Genomic DNA, 25700 nt, shown 5'->3' on the forward strand with positions numbered 1-25700 from the left:
GCTAGTGAACGAAATTAAAAGGCGTTGCCCATTTATTGTTAATGGACTGACCCGGGGGGGGCGCTACTTCGTAGCACTTGGCCTGGCGAATTTTTGGGTTTACAAATTTTGCTCGACCAAAAAAATTTTAAAGAATTTTTGGTTTTTTTTCTTATGGTTTTTTTGTACGTTGTCCCTTGTTAATGTAATGGACTAGCCCGGGCGGTATTCGAGCACTTCCCCGGGTTTTAGCGCTATGCAACGGGGGCCCCGCCGATGGAACGATTTACACGTGAATCAATTGCCTCGGGCGGAAGAGAAGCGGGGCGCGCTACTTAAAAAAAATTTGAGATAACATCTTATGGGGGGGGCTCAGCCCGTCATTCCGCCCAATCTCTATTTATTAGAAAAAAAATTAATAGCCCGGGGGGCCCCCGGAAATAAAACGTTGTTTTTTTTTGGGAAAAACCCCCGAAGGAGGTTGTTAAGTGCTTCACCTAGCCATGAGTCAATTTATACGCGTACTGCGTGACGCGCTTGCTCCAGCGGTCGCGCGCAACTGCAAGCGAGAGGGCTCTGGATAGAGCAAGTTAAGTGCTAAAGACCGACGCGAAATAGGAAATAACACAATAAACTATTCAATAACTTCTATTCGGAAGCCTTACTGAATAAATTTAAAAATAGAATAAGCATATTAGTAAACATTCCGCTTACAAAGTTCGGGAGTCTGGAAACGTGGTTTAATTTTATTGTGTTAACATTCTACTTCACAAAATCAATTAAAATTTCGAAGACTTTCAGTCTTACTTGGAAAATAAGATGCAATTAGATTGTCCCACATTGCGACCCTCAACTATTTTTCAAATAGACGGGGCTTCGTTCATGTAGCGTGATGCACTACTGGGTCGCGCATCAAATAATTCTTCTCGCAACCACTTCGGTAGATCGGCGAGTCGAGATGCACCACTGGGCCTCGCCGAGCTGCGAAAGATTGACATCGAGAATCAAGGGGCTTCGCAGTTCGCAGATTTAGGCAAAAGATGTACATTACAAGGCGGCATTGTCCATGGTTAATGGACTGACCCGACGCGCTTTACTTCGAAGCACTTGCCTCGAAAAGAAAGCGGCGCGCTACTTCGAAGAAATTGAGACGAGTAACATCCGTCAAGCACATCGACAATCAATATCTGATAAGGGGCCATCTAATTAGGACGTCCGGCAAAAACTCAAATAGGAAGGGGGTGATTTCTGAAAATCTGGACGTCCAGAAACAAGAAATTTTGGTAGAATTAACGAAAAAGCTCCCAATTATTTCAACTCTTTGACACTAATACTCTGTAGTTTAGATCCTGATTTTGAAGAAAGCAGCTCTTGAGAGCCGAGACACAACTCGATATTTCTCCTACTGCCTTAAAACTTATTCGATTGGATGGCTACTTAATTGAGTACTTAAATGTAACTGTGCTAAATCTGTTTCGACACTAAATGTATTATTGTTCATTTTTATTAACAATGAATTTGAGTTGGTTTTATTTGTACTTCTTAAAAGTAGCTGGAAACCCCGGACAATCCGGGGGTGGTTTTGAAAATTCGGACACTACCCGGACGGGGGGAGGGGTCTGAAAATCTGCGATTTTGGCGGCCGTCTTAAAAAGCTAAGCGTGTAGCTAGTAGAGCTGGTATATCTCTGAGTCTCAGAAATGTCGCTAATGAGACTCATGGTCTGTTATTTACGATTTCACTACAGCTACTCCGAGTAGTACATGCAATATGCATAGCTGAGAAATGTCATACAGTATCACCTTTAAAACAACACTCCATTCCGTCTCTCTTTCTATCACTCCCCCTCTCTCCCTCTCTCCCTTTCTCCCTTATTCATTTAAAAAACCAAACCTTGTTAACTCTATACTTAACTTCATTATATGGCGTGTGTCGTATTCTTATCATTAGTGGCTACTATTTTCATGAACTTAGTGAGACCAGAATCATCTGGTAACTAGTCCCGTATTATATAAGTAATACCTTGTGAATAGTAATCAAAATTATGCAGAAAAAGGATTTTCGATGATTATTTCGGACCAGAACAACAGTATGAGTGCTGTTTTCTTGGTTTTGAAAATGTTCCATTGACCATGCTACAAAGGTTTTTTCTCGGCCTAAATTTCGTCAGGGTTTCATTGACTATGTGCAGATAAAACCAACTATAAAACTACCAGTCTACCATTCAAATACCTAGTGAAATAGTCAAATACCTACTAGTGAATATTACAGGTAATAATAACAATAATCTAAACCACTCACCACTTCTAGAATCCTCCAGTTTCTCCCTCTCGTCGGCAGCTATCTTCCTCCCTTCCAATATTGCAGTTGCTGTGTCTACATGGTTAGTAGCTGACTGTGCTATTCCTGGATTGCGAGGTGTCGCTGCAAGATGGCGCGCTGTCGTTTCCAAGTGCCGCGCTGTCGTTGCTTGGCGACGGTCACTTGTTGCTTGGTGACGTGCTGTGGCTGTCGCACGTGCACGTGAACAGTTGCCGCGTGATTTGGTATGCTGTGGAATACCTTACATTATACATTATACTGAGTGCAATTAAACGTTAAGAAAATCATATAGCTTAAAAAGTTTTTTTTAATTGGCAAATAAGTATGTCTGGAGGGGGATCATTTAAAACATATAAGTGATACGAAAAGTTTGTTTTAGCAGGAGCTTTCAAAGTACATGTGTAAATCGTCTTCAGCAAATAAGTAGTTGGGGGTACCCCCCCCCCCCCCCCCAAGTAGTTTTAGAAACTCCTATTCTTGACTGGTGTTCTTATTATGTACTTACTGGTAAAACAACTCTATTGTCTGTATCAGTGGAGTGATTTGAGGAAGAAGCACGTGCGTTAGAGGGTCGTATGAGAGAGCCGCGCACTGCAGAGAGAGGATTGTAGCCTAGTTTACTGGGTGGCTTATTTACTTCTGGAGATTTTGTGGGTTCGGCCAGGAAATCGTCTGCAGTATATTTCCTCTCCGCCTTTTGATGGAGACCAGGCGGGGTTTGGCCAACAAGGGGCTTCCCCTTAGAGTTAGAGGGGCGGTGAGAGAACTCAGACTCGGAAGAAGCGTCCGACTCAACATCCTCAGGGTACACAACCTCACAGTCCGACTCGGACTCGTCTATAAAGGTGTTCTGACCGTAACGAGACTTGCCGTAATACGAGGTAGTTTTATATCTTATCACTCTCCTGTGTTCCGTCTCCTCCTCCTCAACGCTGTGATCAAACACTTTCCTGGCTGTCTCAGCCAGTCTATCTATCTGACCTATCTTAGGACGAGTTCTGGGTGTGACGTATCTGTACTCCACTGGACGGGAGGGTGTGATAAGGGCCGGGTTGTACGTTACTGTCCGGGAATGGACGGATTGTGGTAATGGTCTGGAAGTTGCTCTGAAGTTTTGTTGTGAGGTTCTGCCTCTGAACGTGTTCGATCTGAAGGAAAAGGGTTTGAGAGGGCTGTTTTAGAGGGCTGTTTTTAGAGACTGCTGATTGGAAGCGGCACGAGGACAACGTTCTTTAGCAAACTATTTTAATCGGCGGAGCTTATTTAGAGGTACAGAAATTAGTTGAGGTTAAAGATAAGCCCCTTATATAATTTACCTTGGCACCGAAGAACTTTTCCTTGGTCTGTTTCTTGTTGTGTGAGGAATGTAGGTGAAAATACGAAGCTTATCAAGTTTAAGTCTCAAGTGCAGGTACAATAAGATCTGAGGTAATTATTTTTAATCAATGCAAACTCTATAGCTAATACACACGCTCAACTTGAAATACTACATTCATTATTGACAATTAAATTCATAAGATTAAAAAAACAGCGAACCTGCTCGCAGACGGGGCAGTACCAATCATCATCAGGTACATTCTCTATGGGAGGCAGTAAACACGCCATGTGATACGTGGCTAAGTCACATCCGTCGCAAAACAGCATCTGAGACGAATTTAGTGAGTTTCACACTTGAATAGGCAAGATCACATATGTAGCATGTCAAATGTGTAACGTTGCTGAGACTGGGAATGCAATTTGATTCGGGAAGGATTGACCGTTTCGCTCCGTTATTTCAAGACAGGCTGCACCACTTTTTATAGATTTTCGCGGGAAATTTAAAAATGATTGACAAAACGTCATAAGTGAGCTATTTTTGGCCAACACGTGGTTAAAATGACAGGGTTTATCATGTCTTTACATATAAATTGCGCGCGTTAAAGCGCGTTTCGCCATTTTGCAAGTAATGTGCCAAAGTACTTGGAACTTTTAAATCTGATTCGTCTGTCGCGCGTGCGCACTTTTCTACGCTGTGACCGCCCCATCCCTGGATATGTTATAACTAAGTTTCCATGCTGCTTGACAATAATCACAAAAATACAGACTTCTTACTTTATCTACATCTTCTTCTCCCTTACACTTCCAACATTTATCTTCCGCCTCCGCAGGCTTTTTAACATCAGCCAAGGAAGTTATTTCTTTCATCGATTCCAAGAATTCTTTTGATATGTTGCAATTTTGTTGTACAGGCTTCCTGAAATTCAGCTACTGTTAATTTGGTATTATATATTTGAGTATTTTATTTATTACTATTATATAACAACTCAGTTTAAACATGCAACAAAGTATACAAGGAACAGCAAATAAAATCGAGATGCTGCTACAAAAGTGTTAAATAGTCTGATAAAAGCATCAACTCTTCCTGGAAGCCTACTTCATACCTGACACAGTTCCCAACAGAGTGTCTTCTATCCTGTTTCATACTATTATTATCCACCTGTCCGTTCTTTACGACAGGTTTTCTGTCTGCAACACAAAGTGAACCTGACGAATCCTCTGACTGTTTAGAACTGTTGTCTAGGTCGGAGAACGCAAATGGGTCCTTGTTGTTACGAGGCGCCTTTTTGTTTGTAGGCGAATGAGTAATGTTGATGAAGGAGTCCGCAAGTGCCTCTTTTTCGTGCTGTTTTAGTTTGCGACACGGGTAATTTTGAATTTTGGCGTCAGGCTCTAGTTTTGGCTCTGGTTTTGGTTTTTCTTGTAGTGGTACTCGATTTGTTGGTGTATTCACTGAAAAACAAATTATTAGTAAATATAGTGAAAACATATTTGTATTGTACAGAAGGGAACACGAATAATCAAATCAAATAATAATTAACGTCATCACACGTTATCATAAATATTTCTACTTAGATTATTAAATTAAACTGGAATACTCAGTATAAAAACATCAATCTCTAGATGAAATATAAACATCGAGAATTCAATTATTTTAACTTTCCCAAGATTCTATAAAAAATTCAAACTGAACAAAAAATTGTCGAATTTGTAGGTACTGTATAGATAAATTACCTTTATTTCCATCGGAAATACGAAGATGGTTTCTTGTTCTTTTACGAGAGCGAGCAATTGCCACAGCCTTTTTTTACTGAAACAGTCGGACTCAGTAATTTGTTTAGTACAAGTAAATACTTTTGTTCAAAAAAGTTCTTAAAATATTTTAAATATCGTCGTATTTAACCACAGTATCACCATAGTACCCTGTGTTTCTATATAGAAGGATGTGTTGCCCTGGTTTAAAATGTGTTGCCATGGGAACATGTGTTTCCATGGTAACGTGTTGCTAAGTAGGAGGTTTGCCTGGTAAGTGTTGCCTGGTTACATTGTTTCCAGTTAAAAGTGTTGTTGGTAACATGTGTTGCCAGGTAAAAATGTGTTGCCTGGGAACAGTGTCGCCATGGTACCGTGTTGTTTTGGTAAAAAGTGTTGTTTGGGTAAAAGTGTTTTGCCTTTGGGAACATGTGTTGCCTGGGAACTGGTTTATGGTAACAAAAAACCCTTTCATCGGTTTTCCCTTATGTTGCGGTTCTCTTTCCCCACAGTCTCGTTATCCCCGTTAGGCTTGTGTAAACCTTCCTGTTCAATTCCGACATTTCCTCTGGGAATTATGTTATAATAATAGTAACTATAATATATATTTTCATAGTAAGTAAATCATAAATTTTTTATACTATATGTGTTCTATAGTAATTAAAATATCGTTGGCTTGTTTTCAAACTGGATGTCGATTGTGTATGAGTTCAGGGGACTAACAACTGGCATAACTTAGTTAACTCTTACGAAGCCTATAAATCTACTAAGTATATCAAAAAGTAGTTTTTTCTGATTTTGGCCCGGGATAAACTTCAATATCTTTATATACATAAAATTATGGTCAGCCACCACACTATCTATGCTGTAAGTACTTGCAACCTCATGAAGTTCAGTGAAATTTGGACAGATTTAACTATCAGGTTTAATCTTAATGGCAAAAGAATTAAAATTGTTTCAAGCAATAAAAAGAAACGACAGGTTTGTCCAGAGGAGCTTACGCTTTCGTTCGTACACTCTCCCAAAGTTTGCCCTGTCTGAGCTGATGCTCGCTATCAGGGGGTCTCAACTCTCCACAACCGCTGCAACTGTGGGGGGGAGTACGACGCGAGGCACAGGGACCATTGGTCGGGGGACTGTAGGGATATTTCCACTGTACAATCTGTGGCTTTTTCTGTGTCTGAGGTGGTGAAATAGGAGAAACTGTGACAATTATAATAAAATTAACAGTTGAAATTCATGTGAATCAGGGTGATCAGTGTTAATAACTCAAGACGGTTTATGAATGGTATTTAAAAATTACAGTGTTATTTAGGATCTGACTTCTGGAGACTGTGCAACTATGTCTAGGACCTTAAACCATTGGCCTAGGTGCCACATGAATTTTTTACAAAGTTTCAATATATAATTTCTCGTGTTATCAATTTGATTCCTGGGTCCTTAATAAAATATAAGTGATGTTCAGCTCGGATAACCACATTCATCTTGCTTTGACGGACTAGGTGCTTTTTTTATAAACCAACTAGTCAGATAAAGAGGCCAATGAACAGGTTCTTGATGGAGTTTTGCCCTGCAATTTAGCAATACAGGTTTTGGGCAGCATCATGATGAAAAGTTTCAAAATTGTTAGGTTAAATTTGAGGGCAAGTAATTCCACAAATTCCAACAGTTTTAGAAAACACTCCATGGATACTTAAACTCGAAATGTTGCACAAAACAGTTTATTTACTAACCGATATGAACCATTATGTGACCTCTAAAATCTCGACCAAAGGAGAAAATCTCAGATTGTCAGGTGAGATGGGAGATTGCAGTTCGGTTTAGAATCTTGAGTTTTCCTCAAACTGCCTGGAACCCAAAACAACAGTATCTCTAGTTGACCTGTTTCTTGGCAGGTTATTGAAAAGACTATACACACAGTCCCCGCGGAGTAAATTGTAGAGTCTCTATCTTAACATAACTTTCAGGAGGAGCAGAGTATTGGAAGTTTGTTAGGACACCACATCTTCGTATGCAAATGATGAGAAGCTGTTCGACGGCATTTCAGCTTGTGGTAATGCCGTCGAACAGGCTTCCTCATCAGTTTTGCTACGAAGATGTGGTGTCCTAACAGACATTCCAAAACTCAGTCCACTCTGACAAAAGTTATATTAAGGATAGAGTACTCTAAAAATCATACTCCTCCCTTGGTGAAAGTCTATTCAATAACCTGCCAAAAGAACAGTAAAACTAGAGATACTGTGAAGTTTGTTTGTCTCAGTCCGTTTGATGAAAACTCCAGATTCAAAACCCGAACTCAAACTCCCAGTTCTCACTGACAATTGAGATTTCTTCTTTGGGTCGAGATTTTGAGAGTTACAATATTGGATCATCTCGGTTAGTATGATAAACAGTTTGTTCAACAATTCGAGATTTAAGTATCCATGAGTGTTTTCTAAACCGTTGGAATATTTGAGAATTACATGCTCAAATTAACCTAACAATTTGAAACTTTTAAGTCATGATGCTCCAAAACTGTATTCAAAAATTGCAGGGCAAAAAAACTCCATCAAGGACCTGTCATTTGGCCCTCTTTCAACTGACTAGGTGTTATTAAAAAAAAAGCACCTAGTCGTCAAAGCAATATGATGTGGGTAATCGAGCTGGGAACATCACGGATATTTACTAGGACCCAGACAAATTGTAACACGGAAATTATATATTGGAAACTTTGTAAAAAAATTCATGAGGCCCTATGCACAATGGGTATTAAGTTTAGACATATTTGCACAGACTCATACCTCATATCCTAACATAACCTGTAATTCTTATTAAATACATTCTTAAACCGTTCTTGATTTATTAAAACACTGCTCACCCTGAATCACAGAATTTGCAAACTGTTAAATTTTTAATCATAATGTCACAGTTTCTCCTATTTTCACCACCTCAGGACACAGAGAAAGCCACAGATTGTACAGGTGTGAAATATCCCTACAGTCCCGACCAATGGTTCCTGTTCGCTGCGTCTTACTCACAGTTGCAGGTGTTGTGGAGAGGTTGAGACCCCCTGATAGCGAGCATTCAGTCAGGACAGGGCAAACTTTGGGAGATTGTTAACGAAAAGAAAGGTATCTTCCTCTGGACAAAACTGTGCGTTCATTTTAATGCTTGAAACATTTTATTCTTATTGCATTAAGATTAAACCTAATAGTTAATCTGTCCAATTTCACTGAACTTCATGAGGGTTGCAAGTACTCTACAGCAAAGATAGGGTGGTGGGGCTGACCCAAATTTTGTTATTAAGTATATTGACGTATATCCCGGGCCAAATCAGAAAAAAAACCTACATTTTGATATCTTAGTAGGATTTATATTCTTCGTTAAGATTTACAAGATAAGCCAGGTTGTTAGTCCCCTGAAACTCATACACGAATCGACATCCAGTTTGAAAAAAATGTCCGTGTTTTGAGCCAAAAAACTATATCCCCATATTTGGAAACAAAACAAACAAAATGTGAAAGATTTTGGCCCCTACAATACTTAAATGTCAATATTTCTGATGAGACTTTAACTTAAGGTCATAGCTAAAGTCTCAGCCATATTCTACTGGAGATCTACTTTTGGAGGGTGCTCCCCATGTGTACAATTAAAACTACAGATTACAGACCCTCCTGTATGAAGAGCGTAGTTGGCAAGTACCTGTTATTGCTAGTTAATACAATCCCACGTGATACCCTATAAGGAGAAACGACAACTTGCTTAATTGTTGATATTACTCATTTAATAAACACACAATTGCTCTCCACACAGCGTGAAGACAAGCTAAGAAGAGGAGAAGAAGAACAAGTAGATGAGACGGCTTGAGCTAGCTAACGAGGATGATCTAGAAGAAGTAGCACCAGGATCCGAATATACGAACTAGGGGTCCAGTACACTATACAGAGTATAATTTCTAGTACACTAGTAATCTACTAGTAGAACTCCACTAGTAGTAACCAGTAGTAGTAGTAATACACTCTACTAATACTAGTAGATCGGGGGGGGGGGGGGGGGGTTATAGTAGATTACTGGAATATCATAAAAATAACATGTTGTTTATATTGGTCCTGGTGAGTTTGTTTGGTTAGAATGTTAATTATATATAAAACACTAATATATACAGGGTGGCCAAAAAGTCAGAGTACCCATACGTTGGCCTTAATTTGCTCCGCCGTGTTTTAAAATGTGAGGGCTGTATAGCTTTGCAGATGGCATACTGTACTTACTGGTTCGGGATTCCGTCGTCAAAATTTGAGAATACGAAAAATTTTAGACCACGACCCATTCACTATTAAACACCTATAATTGTTTTCTCTGAACATGCTGACGCCTAATTTTTTAAGAGACGGTAGATTCTCAAATGTAGCATATGATCTGACACATGAGGCAAAAACGGATTAAAATGACGACGTTATCACGTATCTACTGTATCTCGTTAACAAATTGACTGGGTGATTATTGACCACCGTGACACGACCCATTAATTGGGGGCACCCTTAACCATTCCCATAATGTTTAAACGGGGTAATAGTTACGGGGTCACCTTTATCACGTCATTAGGTAAACCAATCACCTGATCACACGTAATGAATAAACTCGTTATGTCCATTATTCTCGGTCATCTGTTCTATTATATAATAATCTATATAATACAAATACAGTATATAGTAACACTATATATATATAGTAGTTACTAGTCTACTATAGTAACAGTATATAACTACAGATGAATATATAGTAGTTACTAGTTACTATAGTAACAGTATATAACTACAGATGATATATAGTAGTTACTAGTTACTATAAGAAACAGTAATATATTATAAATAGTAGTTACTAGTTACTATAGTAACACCTATATATATATATAGTAGTTACTAGATACTTATAGTACACTACTATATATATATCGTAGTTACTAGTTACTATAGTACACTATAGATATATAGTTAGTTATAGTTACTATCAGTAACACTATATAATACAGATGATATATAGTAGTTACTAGTTGACTATAGTAACACTATATTAAAACTACAGATTGATATTTAGTGTTACTAGATACTATTAGTAACACTATATAACTTCCAGATGATTATGTAGTTCCTAGTTACTATAGTAACACTATTAAACTACAGATGATTATATAGTGGGTTACTAGTTACTATATAATAGTATATATAGTAGTTACTAGTTACCTATAAGTACACACTATATGACTCCAGGATGATATATAGCAGTAGTTACTAGTTGACTATAGTACAGTATATAACTACAGATGATATCATAGTAGTTACTAGTTACTATAGTAACACTATATAATATATAGTAGTTACTAGTTACTATAGTAACAACTATATACTACAAGATGATATATAGTAGTTAATAGTTACTATAGTACACACTATATATATATAGTAGTTACTAGTTACTAATAGGAACTATATAAACTACAGATGAAATATAGTAGTAACTAGTTACTTTCTAGTAATATCTAGTAGTTACTAGTTACTATAGTAACACTAGATAATACAGATGAGATAATAGTAGTACACTAGTTACTATATATAGTATTATAGTAGTTACTAGTTACTATAGCTAACAACTATATAACCCAGATGAGGAAGAGTGCTAGGAAAGTGAACAGGTAGGTTTACCCAGCAGCCTACGAGGATAACGCGACCAGTGAGGAGGAGAGAACCAGCAACATAAAGAACACGATGAGAAGGTTTGTTACCATAGCAAACACATGTTCCATGGCAACACATGTTACCATGGCAACACATGATACCATAAACAACACCTGTTACCATAACAACCACATGTTACCATAGCAACACATGTTACCCATAACAACACAGTTACCATTTGGCAACACATTTTACCATGGCCAACACATGTTCCCATGGCAAAACATCCTACTATAGAAAACACATGGCCTATGGTGATAGCGCTCGTGTGTTACCATACTGAACGATAGGACTCTTCTCCTAAATTTAACAATATTTTCAAGAATATGTGTACTAAAAGTACTTACTTGTACTACACTAAAACCTTTTTAAAACTGAGTCAGACAGTTTCCAGTACAAAAAGGCTGTGGCAATTGCTCGCTCTCGTAAAAGATCAAGAAAACATCTTCGTATTTCCGATGGAAATAAAGGTTAATTATCTTATACATTACCACAAAATTGACAATTTTTGTTCCTGATTGTAAGTTTTTATAGAATCTTGGGAAGGAAAGTTAAAATTATTGAATTCTCGATGTTGAAATTTATCAAGAGATTGATGATTTTTACTTAGTTATTCCAGTTTTAATTTAATGGATTAAGTAGAAATTTTATGATACCGAGTGATGCCGTTTATTCTTATTTGATTAGATTTTCGTGTTCCTTCTGTAAATTACCAATATGTTTTTCACCTATATTTACTAATAAAATTTTTGACTTGTTTTTCAGCCCGTGAATACACAACAAATCGGGTCCCACTACAAGACAACCCAAAACCAGAGCCGGAACCAGAGCCTGGACGCCAAATTCAAAAACTACGTTCGCAAACTAAAACAGCACGAAAAAGAGGCACTCGCGGACTCCTTCATCAACATTACTCATTCCCTAAAAACCAAAAAGGCGCCATCCGTAACAACAAGGACCCATTTGCGTTCTCCGACCTAGACAACAGTTCCAAACAGTCAGAGGATTCGTCTGGTTCACTTTGTGTTGCAGACAGGAAACCTGTCGTCAAAAACGGACTGGTGGATAATAATAAATACTAGTATGAAAAGGATAGAAGACACTCTGTTGGGAACTGTGTCAGGTATGAAAGTAGGTTCCAGGAGATTGCTTTTATCGATATTTAAAACACTTTTGTAGCAGCATCTCGATTTAATTTGCTGTTCTTATCAACTTAGTTGCATGTTTAAACTGAGTGGTTATATAATTGTAATAAATAAAATACTCAAATATATTATACCAAATTAAAAGTTAGTGAATTTCAGGAAGCCTGTACACACAAAAATTGCTACCTATCAAAAGAATTCTTGGGAATCGATGAAAGAAATAACTTCTTGGCTGATGATAATAAATGCCTGCGGAAGCGGAAGGTTAAAATGTTGGAGTGTAAGGGAGAAAAAGATGTAGATACAGTAAGAAGTCTGTATTTTTGGATATTGTCCAAGCAGCATGGAAACTTAGTGATAACTATCCTGGGATGGGGCGGTCACAGCTAGAAAAGTGCGCACGCGCGACAGACATATCAGATTTAAAGTTCAAGTACTTTGGCACAATTACTAGCAAAATGGCGAAACGCGCTTTAACGCGCGCAATTTATATGTAAAAGACCATGACTCAACCTGTCATTTTAACACCGTGTTGGCCAAAAATAGCTCATATGAGTTTTGTCAATTCATTTTTAATTTCCCGCGAAAAATTCTATAAAAAGTGGTGCAGCCTGTCTTGAAATAACGGAGCGAAACGGTCAATCCTTCCCGAATCAAATTAGCATTCCCAGTCTCAGCAACGTTTACACCATTTGACATGATACATCATGTGATCTTGCCTATTCAAGTGTTGAAACTCACTAAATTCGTCTCAGATGCTGTTTTGCCGACGGATGTGACTTAGCCACGTATCACATGGCGTGTTTACTGCCTCCCATAGAGAATGTACCTGATGATGATTGGTACTGCCCCGTCTGCGAGCAGGTTCGAGGTTTATTTTTTAAATTGTATGAATTTAATAAGTCAATAATGACTGTTGTATTTTCAAGTGACGCGTGTGTATTTAGTATAGTGTTGCCTTGATTACAAATAAATACCTCAGATCTCTGTTTGTACCTGCCCTGAGAATTAAACTTGATAAATTAGTTTTTTCACCAACATTCTTCACCACAAAAAGAAACAGACCTAGGAAAACCGTTCTTCGGTTGCCAAGGTAAATTTATAAGGGCTTATCTTTAACATCAACGAACTTCTGTACCTCGAACTAAGCTCCGCCGATTTAAAAATAGTTTGCTAAAAAACGTTGTCCTCGTGCCGCTTCAAACAACAGCTCTAAAACAGCCCTCTCAAAAACAGCCCTTAAAAAACCTTTTCCTTCAGATCGAACACGTTCAGAGGCAGAAACCTCACAACCAAAACTCTCCGAGCCAACTTCCAGACATTTGCCACAAGCTGTCCATTCCCGGACAGTAAGTACAACCCGGCCCTTATCACACCTTCCCGTCCAGTGAGTACAGATAGTCACACCCAGACCTCGTCCTACGATAGGCCAGATTGATAGACTAGTGAGACGACAGGAAAGTGTTTGAATCACAGCGTAGATGGTAGGAGGGAGACGGAACACAGGAGAGTGATCAGATATAAACTACCTCGTATTACGCAAGTCTCGTTACGGTCAGACCACCTTATAGACGAGTCCGAGACAGGACTGTGAGGTTGTGTACCATGGGATGTTTGAGTCCGGGACGCTTTTCCGAGTCTGAGTTCTCTCCCGCCCTCTAATCTAAGGGGAAGCCTTGTTGGCCAAACCCCGCCCGGTCTCCATCAAAAGGCGGCGGAGGAAAATATATGCAGGACGATTTCTGGCCGAACCCACCAAATCTCCAGAAGTAAATACGCCCCCCAGTAAACTAGGCTACAATCCTCACTCAGCAGTGCGGGCTCTCTCATTCGACCCTATAACGCCACGTGCTTCTTCCTCAATCACCCCACTGAAACAGAAAATAGAGTTGTTTTACCTGTAAGTACATAATAAGAACACAGTCAAGAATAGGGTTTCTAAAATACTTTGGGGGCGGGGGGGGGGGCCTAGACCCCCAACTCCTTATATACTGAAAGGACGATTTACACATGTACTTTGAAAGCTCCTGCTAAAAACAAATTTTCGTATCCCTAATATGTGTTTAAATGATCCCTCAGACCTAATATTTGCCAATTTAATTGCATCAGGCACTATGTATAATGTAAGGTCTTCACAGCCTACCAATCACCGTGGCAACTGTTCCACGTGCACGTGCGACAGCCACAGCCACAGCACGTCTCCAAGCAACACGAGACCGTCGCCACAGCAACGACAGCGCGCAATTGGGGAAACTACAGCGCGCCATCTTGCCAGCGACACCCCGCAACCCAGGAATAGAGCACATTCAGTACTAACCCTGTAGACCACAGCAACTGCCCTATGGAAGTAGAAAAGATAGCCGCCGACGAGAGGGAGAAGCTTGGAGATTCTAGACGTGAGTGCGTGGTTTAGATTATTGTTATTATTACCTGTAATATTCACTAGGTATTTGAAGTGGTGAGTGGTAGTTTTATATATATAATAGTCGGTTTTATCTGCACATAGTTGATGAAACCCTGACGAAAATTGGAAAATCAGGCCGCGAAAAAACCTTTCTTGTAGCATGGTCAATGAAACAGCACTCATACTGTTGTTCTGGTCCGAAATAATCATCGAAAAAAATCCTTTTTCTTGCACAACTTTGGGGGGGGGGGGGGGAATTTAATTTTTATTCACAAGGTAATACTTTATAATACGGGGACTAGATACCAGATGATTAGGGTCTCACTAAGTTCATGAAAATAGTAGCCACTAATGATAGATACGACACACGCATATGAAGTTGAGTATAGAGTTAATATAAGGTTTGGTTTTTTAAATGAATAAGGGCGAGCGGGGGAGAGAGGGAGAGAGGGGGAGTGATAGAAAGAGAGACGGAATGGAGTGTTGTTTTAAAGGTGATACTGTATGACATTTTCTCAGCTATGGCAATTGCATGAACACTCGGAGTGCTGTAGTGAAATCGTAAAAAACAGACCATGAGTCTCAATTAGCGACATTTCTGAGACTCAGAGATATTACCAGCTCTTACAGCTTACTAGCTACACGCTTAGCTATTTAAGACGGCCGCCAAAATCGCAGATTTTCAGACCCCTCCCCCCGTCCGGGTGTGTCCGAACTTTCAAAACCACCCCCGGATGTCCGGGTTTCCAGCTACTTTTAAGAGTACAAATCAAACCAACTCAAATTCATTGTTAATAAAATGAACAATAATACATTTAGTGTCGAACAAGTTTAGCACAGTTACATTTAAGTACTTAATTTAAGTAGCCATCCAATCGAATAAGTTTTAAGGCAGTAGGAGAATATGCGAGTTGTGTCTCGGCTCTCATGAGCTGCTTTCTTCAAAATACAGGGATCTAAACTTACAGAGTAATTAGTGTCAAAGAGTTGAAATAAATGGGACTTTTTCGTTAATTCTACCAAAATTTCTGGACGTCCAGATTTTCAGAAATCACCCCCTCCCTATTTGAGTTTTTGCCGGACGTCCTAATATATATTATAAGTAGATGGCCCCTTATCAGATATTGATTGTCGATGTGCTTGACGGATGTTACTCGTCTAAATTTCTTCGAAGTAGCGCGCCGCTTTCTTTTCGAGGCAAGTGCTTCGAAGTAGCGCGCCGCTTTCTTTTCGAGGCAAGTGCTTCGAAGTAAAGCGCGTCGGGTCAGTCCATTAACCATGGACAATGCCGCCTTGTAATGTACATCTTTTGCCTAAATTTGTTGTCAACTGTCAAATTTGTATGTCCTTTTTATTGATACATGAATATTGCTCTATCCAGAGCCCTTACGCTTGCAGTAGCGCGCCCGCAGTGGCGCGAAAGCACATGGTTAGGTGAAATACGAATAATTTATTGTAAGTAGGAAAATTTCTGATTCCCTTATGGGCTGCGAACTGCGAAGCCCCCTGATCCTCGATGTCAATCTTTCGCAGCTCGGTGAGGCCCAGTGGTGCATCTCGCCGATCTACCGAAGTGGTTGCGAGAAGAATTATTTGATGCGCGACCCAGTAGTGCATCACGCTACATGAACGAAGCCCCGTCTATTTGTAAAATAGTTGAGGTCGCAATGTGGGACAATATAATTGCATCTTATTTTCCATGTAAGACTGAAAGTCTTCGAAATTTTTTAATTGATTTTGTGAAGTAGGAATGTTATCAATAAAATTAAATAACGTTTCCAGACTCCCGAACTTTGTAAGCGGAATGTTAACTAATATGCTTATTCTATTTTTAATTTATTCATTAAGCATTCCGAATAGAAGTTATTGAATAGTTTATTGTGTTATTTTCTATTTCGCGTCGGTCTTTAGCACTTAACTTGCTCTATCCAGAGCCCTCTCGCTTGCAGTTGCGCGCGACCGCCGTCACGCAGTACGCGTAGAACTAGACTCATGGCTAGGTGAAGCACTTAACCAGCCTTCTTCGTGGGGTTTCCCAAAAAACGAACGTTATTATTTACCTGGGAACCCCAGGCTATTATATTTATGTTCATAATCAATAGAGGTTCGGCGGAATGACAGGCTGAGCGCCGCCCAGTAAGATGTTACTCGTCTAAATTTATTTAAAGTAGCGCGCGCCGCTTTCTTCTCTCCGCCCGAGGCAATTGATTCACAATGTCAATCGTTCTCAGCTCGGTGAGGCCCAGTGGTGCATATCGCCGATCTACCGAAGTGGTTGCGAGAAGAATTATTTGATTAGGTAGTGCGCCATCGACAGTGAGCCGCGCGTGCCGACTGTAGGATGGTTTTTTAGCGCTAATTTCGGCCAGCACAATTTTCTTCAAACAAATAGATATTGAGTATTCTTCCCGACCTCCAATTGCAACAAAAATTGGTAAGCTTACTCATAGACTTACAAGGAAAGTGTCCGAAAAATTTAAAGCATATCCAACCATCAGATTCAGACATTATGTTACAGCTAAAAGCAGCGTATTTTGCCCCATTTTGATCACTATATCAACTCCGATATCCACCAAATTTTTCGGACAGTTGTGAAAGCCCTATTGGAAGGTCGTCGCCAATTTCCAGAATGATCTCATTTAAGGCACTGGAGATATATCCGAATAATACGACAAAAATGGTCAAATTTGGACAAATTTGGTCAAATTACGCGACTTTTACAGCTACTTTTGCTCCAAAAGCCGCGCACCATCAAATATGGCACCTAGGCGAAACTCACTGATCTTTCCAAAAAGGTATGACAAATTTGGTATTGTGAAAATTCTCACAGTCTCTAGAAAACAGTGGTACACAAATTTTAAAAATCCGAGCAAGTTTATTTTTATCGTGCACCCCCTAATTTGATTGCCGGCCCAGTAGTGCATAGCGCTACAAGTACAACCGAGGCAAGTGCTACGAAGTAGCACGCGCCGGGCTAGTCCATTATTATTAACAATGGACAACTACAAAACCATAAATGATTAAAACCAAAGTTACGTGATAATTTTTGGTCGAGCGAATTTGTAAGAGCCCAAAATATTCGACCAGGGGCAAGTGTTACCTGAGGACCCCAGGCTATTATGTTCATTAACATAAAGATTTGGCGGAATGACAGGCTGAGCGCGGCCCAGTAAGGGCAAGTGCTACGAAGTAGCGCGCCCCGGGTCAGTCCATTAACAATTGACATGGGCAACGCGCGTGTAATATCACTAGCAGTGTCAGGACACTCAACTTCTGGCAAACCAAGAGCAAATAATAACCATTAACACCAGGGGCCATCCGTACATCACGTTGTCAAACAAGGGGGACGATGGGGGGCCGGTACGGGAAATAGGAGGGCCAGGGGGTTCAAATTCACCGACGGCCCTTTCAGCTTTAATTAGCTCTGCGCATTAACGCGTACAATTTGTACTACAAAGAACGTAACATATCCACTTTATTCATGCTACCATAGAAACATATCCACTTTATTCATGCTACCATAGTAATATTTTCACTTTGTTCATGTTACCATAGTAACATTTTCACTTTGTTCAGGTAACGTTGTGATGCAGACTGCAGACCTCTCAATCTCGCAACGACAAGCTTTAGCCGCGTGGGAGAAGGAGGAGGAAAGAAGGAAGAACGACGCCTTCCACTTCGACGGTTAAAGTACTCTCTCGCAAGCTTCACCTAGACACTAGCTTTAATTACCAGTCTTTACAGTTGTGGTCGTGGAACTGAACTGTAAAGTTGGCTAGTGTAATTATGGGACAGTAGAGAAAGTTTTGTTTACAGCAAGTTTTAGTGTTGATGGTGACTGTGGTAGTAGTAGTAGTGGTGTGTTACAGAGGTACTGTAGTAGTAAGTGCAGAAAGTGTCAGTGATTCTAGGTTTCTAGGTTTATGTTGGTCTGTCCTTGTTTTTAACCTGTCCGTCCCCTTAGAATTTAAATTTATTTTGTTTGATTCATTATGGTCCACTTTGCGTTACCATAGTAACATTTCCACTTTGCTTTTTGTTACAGTTCAGTATTAAATTATGACACTAGTTGACTGTAGATTGTAAAAATGTTTCGTACCGTATTAGAGAAAAACAATGTATTCTGTTTAAAAAGAATTATTCAAACAGGAATGGTTCTAAAATCTAGAACTATTAGAACTAGAATCTAGAACTATTAGAATCTAGAATCTAGAACTATTAGAATCTAGAATCTACAAGCTAAAACTGAGCACAAAAAACAAACCTCTCAAAAAACACATCCACTCATAAGGCGAGGGGCACTATAAAACAGTGCAACACAAAGCAACAAATTAATCAATATCTCGAAATAACGCAATTAAACATCTCTATTAATTATATCAAAGTTTTAAATTAAAGTGTCCAACTCACTCTGTCAGTCCAACTTGGAGACAACAGAAGAAATGTTTTGAAGATAACCACTCAGAGCCAAACCCACTCTATAAAAAGCAACGTACACTACTATACTCATGCCTGAGAACATGGCTTTACCGGCCCAATTCAACACCCCTAATATAGGATAAGCCCACACTCCCCCGGCCGCGTGGACCCATAACACCACCGCTAAATACGTGGCGCAGAATAGTCCTGCTATGAAGTGACCCTCGAAGTGTCCGGGCTTATTGTGATGTACTACAGCAGCCTCTAGGAAGGTCCAGAGAACTACTGCGCTGTGTTTCTGATGGTTGAAGAAAGGTGTGACCACCTTGTCGAGGTGGGCTGGAAAGACCATGTCTCTATCGTAGATGTAGAGACCCCAGAACATGAGACTAACGAATACTGAGAGGGGTAGAATTATGATGTAGAATGCCTGGTCCCTGATTGGTTCCCACTTCTGCATGAGGTTGGAGTTGGCGAGTAGACCGCACACCAGGTAGTAAGCTATCTGGATCATGGCGTTCCAATGTGTTAGAAACTTCCACCGTCCTAAGGGATAGGTGCTGGTTAGTCAACTGGTTCAGATTACTTATATTCAGTTCTTTAAGCTAAACTTGCTGAATTTTTAGTTGTGGTCAAATTTCGGTTAGAATTTTCTGTGAAGCAAACTTTCGCCCGCACCCATTGCCAAGAACTTGCCTAGAATTTCATTTAAAAAAGAATTATCTTGATTTAGGAGGTTTCCCTGGTTCCCAGTATTTTCCTAATGTCCAATGTGTGAAGTGTGATTTAATAACTGTCGGGATGTTACTATCCTGGTGTTACTGTGGCTACAGAGTGTCTTGTTTTCACCATGGTTACCCTGTCTGTATCCTGTATTCAGTGCTGCTACTAAAGAGTTGGAATGTTGCCAACACTGGAACAACACTATTGTAACCATGGCTACTAACAATAGTTCCACACTCAATATTGTCAGGTCTCAGAGCTGTTTGTGACTGGCACTGTGCAATTGTTGGCGAGTGTATCAATAGCTCGTCAGGTAACGTCCGTCCTAATGACTCGCAACGCATGAGGTTGGAGTTGTGCTAGTTACCATGGTAACTAAGCGCAGTCTCCCCTTGTCACACCAGCAGTCTCCCCTTGTCACACCCCCAGTCTCCCCGCTACAATTTAAATCCACGCCCCGTTCCCCAACCAAAATACCCCGAATTAGATAAGTGTGAAAATTAACGCGAAAGAACCACGTCATTTAGAATTTACTAGCATTAGATATTAAGTTTCGTAGTGTTACATAAAGTAAATTTACCTGGTGATGTAAAAAATAGGTTCTAAAATAAGCTCAGGTATTGTGGGGGGCACCTCAAATTTTTGGCAGAAATCAAAAGTTTGTTACCGCGGGGAAAATAGAAAATAGGGATTTTAATTGTTCTCATTAATTACATCTCATTATACATGTTAAGCACAGTTTGTGGGAAGGAAATGGCCGCGGTAAATTGGGATACAAACAACATCAAAGCGGTTAATATAATGGGAGTTTTATTGTATAACTAACTAAAACTAACTAAAACTAACTAAAACTAACTAAAACTAACTAAAACTAACTAAAACTAACTAAAACTAACCTGCGAATGTCCTGTCCTCGTCACTGATCATAGGAAACTGGAACCTGTACCACACTACAAACACGTGGTAGAGGAACATAGCTGTTGAACGGAATTTTCCACGCAATCCTTAAGCCTAACAAACAAGTAGTGCGGGTTTAATATTGTGTGGAACTAGGTTTTAACATTTTTATGATAATTATAGCACAATTAATAAATTAATCTTTATAAATATTCTAATTAATCAAAGTCATAACATGTCATTACATTAGATTTGGTTAAGCTTAATTGTCAGTCCAATTCTGCGAGAGTTTAGGAATCAGTGAGATCGAGTCAAAACAGTCCGAAGAACTTCAAAAAATGAAAACGTTCTAAACAAAACAAACTACGAAAACCCCCAGTATTAGAGGGAATTGAGGGGGTTTTCAGGGACTCTGAAACAAGTTAACAACATTTAGAGTTCTGAAGAAAACGAAATAAAGCTAAAATGAAACGTGTACTAACTATAACAGAACATTAGTTACCATGGTAACATTAGTAGCACTGCTGTAGAGTTGTGCTAGTTACCATGGTAACATTAGTAGCACTGCTGTAGAGTCGTACTAGTAGTGAGACAGATAGACAGTCGCTTCCAGACAAGAAGACTGGCAGATGCTATCTATAGTTGTTTTAGTTACTAGATGCTGCAAGTCTGAACACTACAATAGAATACGGTAACACACAGGAATCAGGTTGCTATAGTTACAGGTCACAGACGCGGACGGAATATAATACGGACGCGGACGCGGAGTATAATAATAATAATACGGAGGGTTGTAGCGGGTAGCCCCGTTGTAACCCCTACAATGTATTATATCTATATTATTTATAAATAATAATGAAGGAGGTTTTGCAGGTTTTAACAGGAGTTTAACAACTTCTAGAACTTCATTGAAAGTGAAGAATAACCCACAGATGTCAAGGTAACTATGGCAACCTAGCACTTGTCAAGATATAGACCAAGAAGGTACCCTACACATGTGCTACTATAGATCTCACTACATGTATTAGGAGAACTCTTAGCTGGGTCACTTTCAGGGCGAGTGTAGAGATTGTACTAATTCCTTTGAGGATTCCTGACTTGCTACATAAGGGTATCTAGCCCTACAGGGTATCTCTGTTTTAGATTAGGATGCGCTGGCTAGTGGCAGGTAAGATATCAGGGTAACTATAACAACCTGGTACCAGGTAACTTGCTTACCTGGGACCAGGGTAACTATTGCAAAAATCACTGTACAAGCGTAACTCATAGCAACCTGGTACCTACAGGAACATGGACCTATAACCTACAGGAACCCTGTAACATGGCGACCAGCACAATGTCAACTATAATTACTAATTATAACAAAGAGGGAGTTGGCGGGGTTAAGTGTAGGTACTAGGTTGCTATAGTTACTAGGTGTGTGCACACTGTTTAGTGATATAAATACACGTGATGTACTCCGTGTCACAATAAAACTACACTCTTTTTACCCACAACTAAAGAAACAAACAAAACAATAAACAAATAAGAACTTAAAGACAACCAAAAACTAACAAATATACAACTTAAGTACTTGATCGGGTACAGCTGTTATATTACAAATATACCAATAATAACGAGGCAATTACAATATCATTACCCCAGCTAGCGCAATATCCAGTTTATAAATAAGAGCAGAATTACGAAAATCTGGAATTGGGCAATACTGAGAATGAGCACTACTGAGCAATACTGGCATAACTGGCACTTACTGAGCACTATGAAGCAGGGTACTACTACAGCTGGGGAGGAGAATTAAAGCTGACAGCATCGTGAATTAACGGAACTAGCAACCACCCCTATCAAACATTGCACAAGTATTACAGGTAACATTACACAAGTATTACAGATAACATTACACATACCAAGTATTACTACCAATCCATCACTTCAAACACTAAATACTAAATTTACGTTTCCGGATTTATCATTATAATACTAGTTTAAAACGGGCCCAGGTAGGACATTACAGAGCAGGCAGAACGCCTGCGGAGGCAGAATACCTGTTAACATGAGACACTGGGCAGTGCTAATCGCCGTACTAACGTGTGCAACTTCGGCGGGAGTAAACAAAAGATTACGCAGTAGCGTTTGATATGTAGACTATGCAAGTAATACTGTAATAGTGACACTGCAGTAATGATGTAATAACACTACAGTAATAACACTGCAGCAGTGGACACTAGTAATGACACTGCAGTAGTGATGTAATAACACTGCAGTAGTGACACTACAGTAGTGACACTAGTAGTGATGTAATAAGAGAGATGGGGGTGTTACGTAGACAACTACACGTACCGAGAGTACTACTAATAAAGTAGTACTAGTAACCCTTAATAAAGTACTAGTAGAACTAGTAGTAGTACTAGTCACAATACGCTACTAAATGTGAGCACATTACTTGTAATCCAATAAACACGTTACTAATAAAACACAGAGAGAAGTGATCAGGTTAATCTAATGCTACCTTTACAAGACCTATTAATAATACTACAGTCTGTAAATGTGGTGATGTAATGTCAGGAAGTAATTGTAGGGGAAGTATGAACAGGAACCAAAGTAGCCAGACTTTTAATTAACGGGAAGTGAGATGTAGGAAGTGCAAGACAGGGAGGTGACATGATTTTAATAGAGACGAAATAAGAAGCAGTGAAAATAAAAGAAGAAGGATTGAAATGAGAAGCACTATTGTAACCATGGCTAGAAATGAGAGAGATTAAGTGGGCCGTTAGCCCCCCCCCAACAAACACACACCACAACAATTCAGAACAAATAAGTTAATAGTACTTGAAAAGGAATCGCTAGTCGCACCACAGACAAGAAAAGTTATGAATTTATCAGAGTTAACGGAGTTACTATTTGCACAATTATAATAATGGTAATACTTATAATCACAGTAATAATAACACTTAATAAGAACACTAATCATATTACTTAATAATACACTAATAACTCCGAGTAAGACTTATATCCGAGAGACGCGAGGGGAGAGCGAATTAAACTACACACTTGCCACATTTAACCCGTACAATGCCACAATGACCAGTCACAATGCCACAATAACAGTCAACTGCCTGCCAATTAAACAACACAAAGTAAATAAGTTACTTCTTACATACAATGCCGCCAGCTATAACTCTTAGATACAATGCCGCCAGCTATAACTCTTAGATACAATGCCGCCAGCTATAACTCAACCAGTACTGGATTAGAGCTAGCTGTAAAGTCGTTCTGTTGTAATATTTCTATTAATATCTTACTGTTCACTGTAATATCCACTATAATGTTCATTATAGTGGATATTACTGTTCACTGTAATATCCACTATAAAGTATAATGTTCATTATAGTGGATATTTTGTTCACTGTATATCCACTATATGTTCATTATAGTGTCCATTATTTCACGATAATCGTTGCAATAAACTCCGGTTTAATAAAAACATCTTCTTTACAACTTATTTTATCTACCGCGTACACTCAAACAATGAATAAAGGAAATGTGTTTTTAGCTTATTCCGGGCCTATTTTGGTCCTCCACAGCAGTTCCTATTGAATATGTAAGGTATCTAAAGGTATCTAAGGTTTTTAAAAGTATAAACAATTGTTTTGATTTCCTGTTTGTACGAGCCAGACACCTTGGGTTTGGAGAACTTGTCACCATGGTAACTCGGGGAACTCGTTGCTTGGGTTCTAGTGAGTTCTATGGTGGATTTGAGACTTTTGGTGGGTTCCACTATTTCAATGAAAGTGCCGAAACTTTTTGAACAAGTACAAACTATACCGCAAAAGTAGATCTGTGTCGCAAGCAGTAAAGGTAACTGCCTGGTGACGGTGACTATGGTAACTGTAACGGTACTGTAACCGTCACCCTGGTAACTATGACACTATGACGGCTGACGGTTACTAGGTAACTGTGAACGGGGGCTCTGTATCCCAAACTCTAAGGAGGTTGACATTTTGACGTTCTGCGGAAAATTATGCGAGGCAACAGAAAGAGAGCTCCGAAAGTGAATATAACAAATCGTACTGCTCTGACATTTTATAATTTAAAGCGAAACCCGGCTGTTACACCAATAAGTCGCCTCTACTATATATAACATCAAAAAACTGTTGGATTAATTATGCACACTAATGGCCTCTCTCTGCTTCTTCTTTTGCAATTTAAAGCTTCATTTTCATAGACTAGTGATACATATTTCATACCATAACAGCAATATTATGACTAACGAGGACTAACTGGGCGGTAATTACATGTTGGCGCATAGGAAAACTGATATTGTGTATTCTTAAGGGGGGGGGGGGGGGGGGGGGGGGTGGGGGGGGGGGTTCGCCAGTATTTTTATTAAACAAGACCGGCATTATTGGATACAACAAACACATGTTCTGAAAAATAATGGTCATTTCTTTAAATTTCGGTCCCATAATAACGCCGGCAAAATGTATGTTTTGGGTTCGAAAAATACGGAGGGTTTGGCAGCCGAAAAAAGAAAGAAAAAATGAATCTACTGAGTAAAGAATCTACTGAGTAAAGAATCTACTGAGTAAAGAATCTACTGAGTAAAGAATCTACTGAGTAAAGAATCTCTGAGTAAAGATTATAGTAAAGAATCTACTGAGTAAAGAATCTACTGAGTAAATAATTACTGAGAAAAGAATCTACTTTGTGTAAAGAATGACCCGACACTCAAAGTTGACAGAACTTTAAACTTGCAATCTTGACGGGGATAAAGGACTGCAGTGTCAGCAGTGGACTGCAGTATAAAGGACTGCAGAGTCAGCAGTGGGACTGCAGTATAAAGGACTGCAGTGTCAGCAGTGGACTGCAGTATAACGGACTGCAGTGTCAGCAGTGGACTGCAGTATAAAGGACTGCAGTGTCAGGACAAAGCAGCCGAGTAGGAGTCGGCGGTGCGCTCCTACAAGGATCGGCGGTGCTACTCCCTAAGTATAAGGGGTCGGTGGCAGAACAGATCAAATATCAATTTGCTTA

At 39.5% G+C, this 25700-nt stretch overlaps 2 protein-coding genes across 2 annotated transcripts in view; both read right to left on the reverse strand.

Annotated features, from left to right (window-relative positions):
- Window positions 1-4767: 4767 nt before the first annotated feature.
- The window catches only part of LOC134817261 (remodeling and spacing factor 1-like), a 72306-nt gene continuing 51373 nt past the window's right edge, over window positions 4768-25700 (reverse strand). The window contains exons 7-8 of the mRNA XM_063826401.1: window positions 5353-5428; window positions 4768-5070 (exon numbers count right to left, since the gene is read on the reverse strand). Of these exons, the coding sequence (XP_063682471.1) occupies window positions 5426-5428 (3 nt within the window). The 3' untranslated portion in view covers window positions 4768-5070; window positions 5353-5425. The remainder of the gene's footprint in view (window positions 5071-5352; window positions 5429-25700) is intronic.
- On the reverse strand, window positions 18615-20785 carry LOC134816695 (androgen-induced gene 1 protein-like). The gene is made up of 2 exons (XM_063825652.1): window positions 20669-20785; window positions 18615-19595 (listed from the first exon to the last, which is right to left on the reverse strand). Exons 1-2 carry the CDS (start codon window positions 20745-20747, stop codon window positions 19045-19047), a joined length of 630 nt encoding a protein of 209 aa, XP_063681722.1. The 5' UTR covers window positions 20748-20785; the 3' UTR covers window positions 18615-19044.

This window comes from Bolinopsis microptera, chromosome 6 (assembly GCF_026151205.1).
Source record: "Bolinopsis microptera isolate Bmic1 chromosome 6, MBARI_Bmic_1.0, whole genome shotgun sequence".
Taxonomy (NCBI): Eukaryota; Metazoa; Ctenophora; class Tentaculata; order Lobata; family Bolinopsidae; genus Bolinopsis; species Bolinopsis microptera.

Bases quoted from the DNA above. Each gene is read 5' to 3' on its own strand.
- LOC134816695 (XM_063825652.1), bottom strand. From the start codon at position 20,747: ATGTTCCTCTACCACGTGTTTGTAGTGTGGTACAGGTTCCAGTTTCCT. The intron at 19,596-20,668 runs GTTAGTTTTAGT...CCTATCCCTTAG, and splicing joins CGAGGACAGGACATTCGCAG to GACGGTGGAAGTTTCTAACA.